We start from the raw sequence: 11,429 nt of genomic DNA on the forward strand, positions 1-11,429 counted from the left end.
GATTTCAGCCTGCATGTCGCCCAGGACAAACAGCATGGGACTCACCAACTCTGCTTCGGAGCTGTCTGGGATGAATGATTCCTCCCCTTCCATGCCATCCTCCCCTTCGTTCTCAGCTTCGCGCATCAGGATTTTCATGGCGTTGGCAGCTGCCTCCTGCTTGGCCAGTTTTTTGCTTCCTGCTTCCGCTGGTGGGAACCGGCGCCCGTTTATCACGGCCTGGAACTTAAATCTTTGTAGAGGAAGAGACGAGGACAAACATGTGACCGGTCACTCCAGATACCAGCCTGCCCCTCCTGCACTACGCCTCTAGCATAGCTCTTGGAACTCTAGTGGGATGGAGCTGCTGGTCCCCGTGGTGCAGAAGCAAACAAGCCACGGCTGCAGAAGGGCCAGACGCACTGAAGATGCAATCTGACTTTGGTGCAGGCCTTCAGAGGCTTCATTTAGAAGTTTACACAGCCTTCCACCGCAGATGTGGCGGCAGAGACCCCAGTGAGTTTAGCCCTAATGCTGCAGAATGAGTCTCCTTGGTCCAGAGGCACCAGAGGCCGCATGAGTCATTAACTCATTGGCTGTTCTCACCGCACAGAGTGCAAATCCAAGACAGTCTCCGGCACGGGGGAAAGAAAGGTTGAAAGCCAGTCATCACATCTGTGCCTAGTCACTTTGGGTCAGTCTGTCCATCAGACAGGATCTGACCTGCCTGCCAACTCTCTGCACAGCATCTTTGCCAGGCACTTCCTCGTTTAAATCTTTTGGCTTTGACAGATGTGCCTGCCTCTCTCTCAGGGGCAGACCCCAATGACAGCTTACGCCAGCTAGATTCCTTTTTGGCACCCAGCCTTTTGCAGAGGCGGACTCCTCTCAGGAAAAAGCAGGTTGAACTGGATCTAAAGACAAGCCGTTGGGGCTAACTCCATTCAGACCTTTCCCTAAAGAGAAAGCTTGGATTTTGTCTTTGGAAAGTAGGCCGATTTTCCCGTCTAGTGGGCCTATTGACATATTCCAGTGTGGCATAAACGGTGCCTTTCACTGTCACATCAGTGCCCAGGAATGGCCACAATATCAAAAAGTATCCTCAACAGACTAACCGTAAAAGCCCAGAAAAAAACCCCATTCTGTGACTGCAAGTGACGTGCTACGCCTTTGCTCGTGCAGACAGAGGATGCTCCGAACTGCCACACCAATGAGACGCTTGCAGCTAGTGACAAGCTGCAGAGCTGCGAACAAGGGGTTCCATGAGGTTAAATTCCCGCAGTGCAAAGGGTGTTGGGATCAGAAAAAAGACCCAAGGGCACGAAACCATAGGAAACCTGGAGGACATTTCTCCCCCTCCCCCCAGCAAGTTGCTGCGGAGGATTTCCCACTCCTGGACAGAGACATCAGCTTCTGTTCATCCCTGTTCAGGGGGACTCTCTCTCTAGACCAGGGGTTCTCAAACTGGGGGTCGGGACCCCTCAGGGGGTCGCAAGGTTATTACATGGGGGGGGGAGGAGACGAGCTGTCAGCCTCCACCCCGAGCTCCGCTTTGCCTCCAGCATTTCTAATGGTGTTAAAGACAGAAACAAGTGTTTTTAATGTACAAGGGGGGTGGCACTCAGCGGCTTGCTCTGTGAAAGGGGTCACCAGGACAATAGTTTGAGAACCGCCGCTCTAGAGGAAAATAACGTCTATTTCCCCTGCCTTTACTGACTTCCCCTCATTTTACTCTTATTCCAGTCCTTCTAGAGGCGACTCTAGAGCCCATGGGAGTCGCAACTGAGTAAGTGAGAGCAGAATCGGGCCCTTCAGACTCAGGTGTTTTCGGTTTCCTTTCCAGCGGAACCATTCAGCCCTGTAAAACGCCAGGAAGGACAGCACGGTGTGTTCCTTTTCTCTCCTGCTCACTGGCGACTATGGGGTTTCTGAGGGAAAGAGCTGGTTGTTTTGGTGAATGGTTTTTCCTATTTTAGTTAAGGGACCTTGAGTCCTTTGGGCGAGGCACACGAACCTTGCGGGTGATTAGACTGGTTGCCACGGGAGGAAGCACAGCAAATATTGACGCACTGGCCCTGCAAATCTAGGATGAGGCAATTAGATCGGAAGTTAATTGAGGCCAAACAGAATCACAGAAATGTGGTGCTGAAAGGGACCTTGAGAAGTCATCAAGTCCAGCCCCCTGCTCTGTGGCAGGGCCAAGTAAACCTAGACCATCCCTGACAGGGGTTGGTCCAATTTGTTTTGAAAAGTTTCCAGTGATGGGGACTCCATGGCCTCCCTTGAAGCCTATTCCAGAGCTTAACTCCCCTTAGAGTTAGAAAGATTTTCCTAATATCTAACCTAAGTCTCCCTTGAAGCCTATTACTTCTTGTCTTCCCTTCAGTGGACATGGAGAACAACTGATCACCATCCTCATTATAGGCCCTTAACAACCTTCCAATATGTTACGAGTCCCCCTCGGTCTTCTTTTCTCAAGACTGAACATGCCCAGTTTTTTTAACCTTTGATCATTTTTGTTGCTCTCCTCTGGATTCTCTCCAATTTCCCCCCATCTTTCTTAAATCGTGGTGCCCAAAACTGGACACAGGACTCCACCTAGGGCCTCACCAGTGCCAAGTAGAGCGGGACAATCAACTCCTGTGTCTGACGTACCATACGCCTGTTCATACACCCCAGAACCATATTCGCCTTTTAGCAGCTGCATCCCACTGATGATTCATATTCAGTTTGTGATCCACTAGAACCCCTAGATCCTTTCTAGCAATACAACCACTCACACAGTTATTCCCCATTTCACAGTTATGTATTTGATTTTTCCTTCCTAAGTGAAGTACTTGACACTTTGTCTTACTTGAATTTCATCTTGTTGAATTCAGAGCAATTCTCCAATTTGTCAAGGTCATTTTGAATTCTAATCCCACCCTCCAAAGTGCTTGTAACCCCTCCCAGTTTGGAGCCATCTGTGAATTTGATAAGCATGCTCTCCACTCCATTATCCAAGTCATTAATGAAAATATTGACTAGTATCAGACCCATGACTGACCAGTGCAGAACCCCCTTGGATATGTCCTCCCAATTTGACAGTAAACCATTGATAACGACTCTCTGAGTACAGTCTTTCAACCAGCTATGCACCCACGTTATAGTAATGTCATCTAGACCACATTTTCCTAGTCTGCTTATGAGACTGTCATGAGGGACTGTGTCAAAAGTCTGACTAAAAACAAGTCTACTGCTTCCCCCCATCCACTAGGCCAGTAACCCTGTCAAAGAAGGAAATTAAGTTGGTTTCGCATGATTTGTTCTCGACAAATCCATGCTGACTATTCCTTATAACCCTGTTATCCTCCAGGTGCTTACAAACGGATTGTTTAATCATTTGCTCCAGTATCTTTCCAGGTACTGAAGTTAGGCTGACGGGTCTTATTATTCTCCACATCCTCCGTCTTCCCTTTTTAAAGCAAGGTATTACTTTTCCCGTCTCCAGTCTCCTGGAATCTCTCCCATCCTCCAGGAGTTCCCAAAAATAATTGCTAATTATTATATTGCTTCAGCTAGTTCCTTAATTACCCTAGGATGAGTTGGATCAGGCCCTGACGACGTGAATACATCTAACTTATCCAAATATTCTTTAACCCGTTCTTTCCCTATTTTGACTTGCATTCCTTCCCCCCCCTTGGTTAATATTATTTGTGTTGAGTATCTGGTCATAATTCACCTTTTTAGTGAAGACTGAAGCAAAATAGGCACAAAGCACCTCAGCTTTCTTGATGTCATCAGTTATTAGCTCTCCTTTCCCAAGTAGAGGACCTACACTTTCCTTCATCTTTCTCTTGCTCCTAATGTATTTAAAGAACCGCTTCTTATTGCCTTTGATGTCTCTTGTCAGGTGGAACTCATTTTGTGCCTTCGCATTGGAATAGTTTGCAGTGGTGCCTTTAATATTGTTTCCTTAAGGAACTGCCAGCTCTCCTGAACTCCTTTTTCCCTTAGATTTTCTTCCCATGGGACTTTACCCACCAGGTCTCTGAGTTTGTTAAAGTCGGCTTTTCGGAAGTCCAGTAGCCTTATTCTGCTGCTTTCACTCCTTCGTTTCCCTAGACTCATGAAATCTGTTATTTCACAATCACTGTCACCCACATTGCCTTTCACCTTCGGATTCACTACCAATTCCTCTCTGCTGGTCAGAATCCAGTCTAAAATGGGTGCCCCCTGGTTACTTCCTCCCTTTCTGGAACAAAAAGCTGTCTCCAAGAACGTATTGGAAATTGTGTGTTTTGCCATATTACATTCCCAACAGATGTCTGCCTAGTTAAAGTCCCCCATTAGTACTAGGTCCTATGTTTTAGATATTTCTGTTATTTGCTGTAGAAATACCTCATCTACCTCCGCTCCTGATTGGGTGGTCTATAGCAGACCTAAGACATCACCCCTATTTTTTAACCCTTTTATCTTTATTCAGAGATCCTCGACTGGTCTACCTCCCACCTCCTTCTGGATCTCAGAACAAGTGTCTATATTCTTTATGTATAATGTAACCCCCTCTTCCCTTTTCTCCCTGCCTGTCCTTTCTGAACAAGCTATGCCCCTCTATATCAATATTCCAGTCACGAGACTCATCCCACCAAGTCTCTGTGATACCAATTAAATCATAACCTAGCTTATGTACATCTCTTTAATCAGAAAAGAATAGCAAAGGAAACCCATGTTCTCTTTCTTACCGTGGTTCATGCGAGGGTCCGCTCTGCTCCAAAAGGGCAAATTCACAGCGCTGGTAAGTGTACTGGCTGTATTCGATGAGGCCGCTGACCGGATTCTTCTCCTGACAGGCAATCAGCTTTTCTAAGGGCGTACACTGGAAAGCCGTATCAAACTGGGCAGCGTAGCTGGGAGATGAGGGGGATTCCATGATGCATCTCAACTCATCCGCCTGCTTATTGATGGCATTCAAGTCATCTGGAATGTCATCGGTGGCCCACTTGCCATTTTCCGAGTTGTCATAGTTCATGAAGCGGTATCTGGGCTTCCGGGCCCGCAGGCCTGGGTCAGGAGCACTGGCATCACTCTGTTCGGTTTGCTCAGGGGCTTGCTGTCCATTCTTTACATTTTCTTCTTCTTCAATCTTTACCTCTGTGAAAGGCAACACACTCTCCTGCGGATCCGGCTCTATGCAGGCAGCTGGAAACTCTGGCTCTGGGGCGGGAGGTGCCATTTCCATTACTTCATTGGCTTTTAACTTGATCTGCATCCGCTCCCGTTTCTTTTCAGTGAGGGACCATTTGGGGGGGTTTGTGTTCTCCTTGTGGACTTCTCCCAGTTTTTCCAGGGCACTGAGAGTGGTGTTAACATCCTTGGCCTTTGAAAAACCAATGTTTTTTGCAAGGTTGTATGCTGTGGAGTCTGTGACATTGAACAAATAGTTACAGATTTTCTCCTTGACTTCAGCCATGATGGGAGACTCGGTACTGTCTTCTGAGCCGACCTTTTCTTGACTCTCAGAAGCTGTGTCTTTGCAACGACTCCCGTCGGTGGTGGCACTTCCTTCGCGCACTGCCCCTACAGAGCCAGATTTGTCCGCAATCCGCCAGAAGGGGGGGGTCTCTCCTTCTTTATGCAATTTACCTTCCTGGAGAAGTTTGTACAGATAATGATTGACTTCTTTCTTTTGGGTTTTAAGTTTATGGGCGAGTTCACGACCGGTACAGGACTCCCCCTGCCTGAGCTGCCCTAAAATTGTCAAAATTTCTTGCTCCCTGTTTTGCCCAGCAACAGTCAGTCTCTGGAAACTCAGGTTGAAATGGTCAAATTCCCTTTCTGATTTTCTGTAGTTGTACTGAGTTGGGGAATAAGACGGTAAACTTTGCGTTTGCTGACTGATATAGGGGGGCCTAAATCTCCCAGCTGTGCCCCAGCTGTTGTGCCCACTCCCTCTAGGAATTGGTACAGCAGCTCGCGGACCCCTGATGTGTTGCTCTACTTGTGGCCTTTGTTCCCAAAATGGGTACAGGGGAGCTTCAGTGATTTGTCCCAATAGGAACTGTACCTGCTGGTTTCTGAATCTGTCGCGATTATTTCCCTGTGGGACAAGAGAGTTGTTAAAAAAGGCTGGATTAGGACTGCAGTAGCTATGTTTTGGGTGTGTTTGATAAGAGCCTTTGCCTCGACCAAAACCTGTGTTCATAGCGTGCTGCTGGAATGCAAGTGTGAATCGGGGCTCTTGCACACCAGAAGAGAGGCAGCTGTGGTTCGCTTTCCACTCGCACAATTGCTGCACAGAGGCCTGCCAAAAGGAAAGAACAAGGGTTCAAAACTCAATTACACTCCCAGAGGAGTATGACCAGCCTCTCCACTCCAAGACAATGTATAACCATCTTCTTGGCTTACCTTGCCTACAGCCTACAAGCCCTGTCGCTGTGCTACTCATGCATGCCAGGTAAATGAAACTGACAACGTGTTGGCCCAAGCCCCTGCCCCAAACACAAAACTGACCTGAAAGGAATTCTGAATGAGCCTAACAATGAGAAACAACTTCATTCTTAAGACTCAGCACCCCTCACTGGTTGTTGGGTATTTCAGGCTGGATCAATCATGATCATATTTTGCCATACCGTTGTGTCCGACATCTAAGGATCTCAGCGCGCTTTCCAAGCACAAGTCTCCCATTTCACATATGGGAAAACTAAGGCCCAGAGAGGTCAAGTGGCTTGCCAAGCCTCACACAGCGAGTCTGCAGAGCATCTAACTTGTGGCTCAGTCCACAAGAACATCCCTTCCTCCCTTGACGGAGAGTGACCTATACAGCTAATTCTCTCATTTCACGATGCTTTAAAGAGATAAGATACATGGGAACCAGATAGCACAGAGGGTTGGTAATAGGATGCAGAGCCTTTTAGGGCTGCAGTTCAGATCCAGCTCACACCAGTCACAAACGTGGCACCATCATCTGATTACAAGTGAATTTTGGTCTGAGTGGTCAGGCTGGAACCAATGATGCACTTGATTTTTTAAAATGAAAGAAAAAAGATAGCCACCACGATTGACTGGGATGCTCTAATCCTACCCAAGCGGCCAGCAGCCGAATGTGAACATAAAGTGACAGAAACCATGTCCCCAACAGAACATTGATGCCCCAGATCTTTACAAGGGAACCTGTGCAGGACAATAACGGATTCTTTACAGCCAGACACAGAAAGCGACCACGTGGGGGATGTAAGTGGATCGATAATTACATCACCTTAAAAATAGGGAGAAAAACACAGGACACTGCGAGTGAGCTAATCAGTAAGTGCTGGCAAAAGGACTCAGCTCAAGAGTACCCCAGACCCCAGCCATGCCACTTAGCGTCAGCCTTAATGTGCAGAATCAAAGGCCAGGTCTACACCTACAAGCGTACAGTGGCACCGCTGTCCTGATACAAAGAGTGAGCTCTCCCATGGACATAATAAAAACAGCTCAACCACTGGTGGGACGACAGCACTGTCCACACGACTGCTTATGACGGCAAAACGTATGTTGTTCAGGGGGGTGTTTTTTCACACCCGAGTGACACTGTTGACATAAGTGCTAGTATAGACATGGCCAAAAACGTTCTAAGGCCATTTGAAATTTCACTCGCATTAAACAGTGTGACAAACAGCCTCCGCTTGCATTTTTCCCTGGTTCAACCCATACTGATACCATGTGATGCGGGTAGGAGCGCTACATCTCCTTCTTGTTAGCAGAGGGTAGCGAGTACAGGTCTGTCGCATCTTACGCGCATTTAACATGGGCGATTTCAGCTTTACGCGGTCAGCAAAAACAAAAAAGAAAAAAATAACAATTTTAATATTGTACTTGTAGTGCGGGCGATTCCGCCTGCCATTGAACTCAATGTAATTTTGACTATACGCGGTTTTCGCTTTACGTGCTAACCGCGGAACGGAACCCCCGCGTAAGATGAGACAGACCTGTATCCCTTTTCCTGCCATCACGGTCCTATTAGTTACCAGGTCACATAGATCAGGTCCACTGGTCAAGTTTAAAAAGAAATTCTTAGAACACACAACACGCCTGGAGGAGGAAGGGAGGGTTTAGAAGTTGCTCTTACCTTGTTTTTGCCCAAGCTGACAAGTACAATTCATTTAATTGATCAGAAGGTAAAGAACTGTTCCCAAACTGTAAACTATCGCCACTTCACCTCGAATGGTCCCTTAGAATAGTGCTAATTACTTATGCTAAACTACCTGTCCGATCTGGTACTTAGCTGTGACACTCCTACTGCCTTTCCCAGACCTGAAGAAGAGATCTGTGTAACTCAAAAGCTTCTCTCTCTCCCCCCATCAGAAGTTGGTCCAACAAAAGATATCTATCGCCTCCTCCACCGCGTCTCTCTAACCACAGACTCACACCGCTAGGAGAGGCTGAAAGCAACTGAAACACCCACGGGAGCAGCTCTTCCCTGTGCCAGCCAAACAGCTGAAGACAGAGCTCACAAATGGCTCCTAGATACAGAGAAGTTCGGTACCTCTGTACTTTTTACAAACAACAGAAACAGGCTAGTCACCCCTTCCCCTCTGCCCAGCAGGGAGCTAACAATGTAATCATCCACTCGATCAACTTAAAATGGCTCCAAGTTACGTTTCAGTTTCATTTTCTCCCAGTTAACTCTCACTTCTCTGTTTTGCCTGGTGTCCTGTTTCACCAGGGCGGGTCTGTTCCAGGATCCCTCCAGGAAAGAAAGGGAACCCTTTCGTGCAGTGCCCACACATACACCCCCTTCTACCCATCTCCTGCTGCAGCTGGCTCTGGTTTAAACAGTGGCTTACCAACTTTTTACCAAACTGTACTACGCAAAAACAACGAAGAGTCCGGTGGCACCTTAAAAACTAACCGATTTCTTTGGGCAGCTTCTGTTGTTTTTGTGGATACATACTAACACAGCTACCCCTCTGTACTACTGCAGTCGGGAACTGGCCCTCAAGACAGGTGGTTCTAGTTTCCCTCGTTAGAACGCGGTGCAAGGAAGGGTGTGCATTTCTCTCTCCACTGCGCTTCCAAGTGGCAGCAGTGGGGGAGGCGGGAATGAGACTTGAAAAGGGCTCTTTGGTGGAAGATTTTGTTTTGCAGGAATTTAAAGCCATAAATCCTATTACTGAGAACATTCCTCTCTCCATTCCCAGGACACACACCTGTGGCTCCTGAAGCTTACTAGAGCCTGGCAGGGATGCTCGGGGCTGAACCCCTCAGACTTCCTCTGTGGCCTTGAGGAAATTGCTTCTCTCAGGCTACGTCTACATTACATCATATACAACTGCGCTGCCGCAGCACTTCTGGTGAAGACGCTCTAAACTGCCGTCGGCTTAATATCGCCTGCCTCTGCGAGAGGCGTTGGCAGGAGAAGCTCTCCTGCCGACACAGCACAGTCTACATCGGCGCTTCGGTCGGTGTAACTTATGGTGCTCAGAGATGTTGATTATTCACATCCCTGAGCATCATAAATTATACCAAAGTAATTTGTAGGGTAGAGAAGGGCTCAGAGCTTGATTCCCTGGCTGTATAAAAGGGTTACATGACTCCCCTAGCTGACAGGAGTGTTGTGAGAATTCATGAGCTATTGTTTGAAGATAATGAGTGTCAAGAGCGTTAATGACATTGGTAGTTTTTAAGGGCATGTCTACCCGTACAGCACTGCAGCACGTCTGATGGATACACTCTATGTCCACTACTTGCATTCGTCACTATAAAGCTACTCCTTGTCCCTGACGCTTAGCCTGGATTGTCAGCAATTTCAAGCGCCTGGGATTCTGCCAGCCTTTCCTTAGGGGAGGCGATGGATCAAGTGGACAGAGCACCGGGTTGTGAGTCAAGAGAACCAATGACCTGCTGTGTGACCCTGGACCAGTCACTTCCCCTGTCTGTGCCTCCTTTCTCCCCTTCCCCACACCCTTTGTCTTGTCTGTTTGGACCGGCTGGGGCAGGGACTCTCTCTTACTATCTGTATGCAGTGTCTGCACAACAAGGCTCTGATCTCAACTGAGGCCCCTACATACTACTGTCGGGGGGTGCAGAGGAATGTTCTGAGGGGGCACGGCTGGGGCCTGGGCCAGGCCCATGGGGGGCGGGGAGGAAGCGCCACCCAGCTCCGCTCCTGGGCCAGCCGCGACCCCTCACCCGGAGCACCAGCTGCCGTCCCCGCTCCCAGGTCTCCGCTTCCGGACGTGGCTGCTGGCCCTCTGCCTGGGGCACTGGTTGCCAGCCTTGGCCCCCGTCCCGCCCCGGCCCCCTTACCCATCTGCATGCCTCTCCCAGAGCCCCGGGGGGGGGGGTGCACGAGGGCAAGGGGGGACAAGAGGTAAAAAGTTTGGGGATCACTGCCCTACTGGCAACTGTGGGGTGCAGAAGAGTGAACTTTATTTTCCCTCTACAATTTATTCCTTCTTCCCCCCTCTAGTGAGCACCCAGGCTGGCAGATGATTTGCTCTCCTAAATTCTTGAGAGATGGCAGGCACATAGGAACTGTCACACCAGATCAGCGGTCCATCGGTTTTGTATCCTGTGTGACATCAGCCTAACCCTGCTCTCAGTAAACCTTCTCAGTTAAACAAGGGTTGAAATTTCATCCTGACCACAGTTTATGCTCTGATGCAAGATCAATAGCCCTGGTAATTTTATCTTAGCTAGTGTAATGTTAAGTGTTTGATATTCATAAAAACATCGAATCCTATTTTAATCCTGCTACTATCTGAATTAATATTGTCCCGGCAAGTTCTGCAATTTAATATTGATGTAAAAAAAATGTTCTTTTACCCGTTGTAAGGCATGTGCCTTTTTAAATTCCCCTTCTTCTTGTGTTAAGGAACTAAGCGAAAACATGAAGCCTTGCAACAGATATTTATAAATTACTCTTGTGGTGGAAAGCAGCTACATTTCCCTCTCTGGATTAGGAAGGGGGCTCTCTCTTTCACAGTGGAATGAGGATGTCTAGGGCTCTCCATCTACCTCCACTCCACTCCTTTGTGACAGCTGGCCCAGCCAATCGCTAACCTGCCACCTGCTCCAGTGCACATCATTCTAGTCCCTCAGCAACCTGGGGGAACTGTTCCTCTCTCCTGCATCATCCCGTCTCTGAGCTGCTGTGTTTGGTGCTGACGGAGGATGTGCTAGTGAATGAATGTGGTCACGTGGCAGTTCCTCATAGGGGCATTTCATAAGGAAAGAGCATGAACGTCTTCAAATCAAAGCCTTTTCCCAGCCTTGGTCCCACATCACCGTTCTTAACGACTTGACCTGCTTCTTTAGGTGCACCCCGGTGACAGTAAACGTATCTGCCCCACTTCTACTGATCTGTGCGCCCCACTGCGTGTGTGAAAACCCAGGAACATGCGCCTTCCCTCACAGATAAGTATATCAGGGCTCCCTCAGGTCCCGGTGGGGTGCAAGGCAGGGGGGAGGGGTGCCATGCACCGGGA

The 11,429-nt window shown here is 48.3% G+C and overlaps 1 protein-coding gene across 2 annotated transcripts in view; it reads right to left on the reverse strand.

Annotated features, from left to right (window-relative positions):
• ADAR (adenosine deaminase RNA specific) overlaps nucleotides 1-11,429 on the reverse strand; it is a 29,383-nt gene that overhangs the window by 11,567 nt on the left and 6,387 nt on the right. Inside the window, exons 1-3 of one of the 2 annotated variants that reach the window (XM_024203142.3) lie at nucleotides 8,069-8,194; nucleotides 4,704-6,262; nucleotides 46-232 (exon numbers count right to left, since the gene is read on the reverse strand). In XM_024203142.3, the coding sequence (XP_024058910.2) occupies nucleotides 46-232; nucleotides 4,704-6,163 (1,647 nt within the window). In that variant the 5' untranslated portion in view covers nucleotides 6,164-6,262; nucleotides 8,069-8,194. Of the gene's footprint in view, nucleotides 1-45; nucleotides 233-4,703; nucleotides 6,263-8,068; nucleotides 8,195-11,429 lie in introns of those variants that run through there. The other variant, XM_026658105.2, reaches the window with a different exon arrangement.

This window comes from Terrapene carolina, unplaced genomic scaffold (genome assembly GCF_002925995.2).
Source record: "Terrapene carolina triunguis isolate 2854851 unplaced genomic scaffold, T_m_triunguis-2.0 Scaffold397, whole genome shotgun sequence".
NCBI classification, from domain to species: domain Eukaryota; kingdom Metazoa; phylum Chordata; order Testudines; family Emydidae; genus Terrapene; species Terrapene triunguis.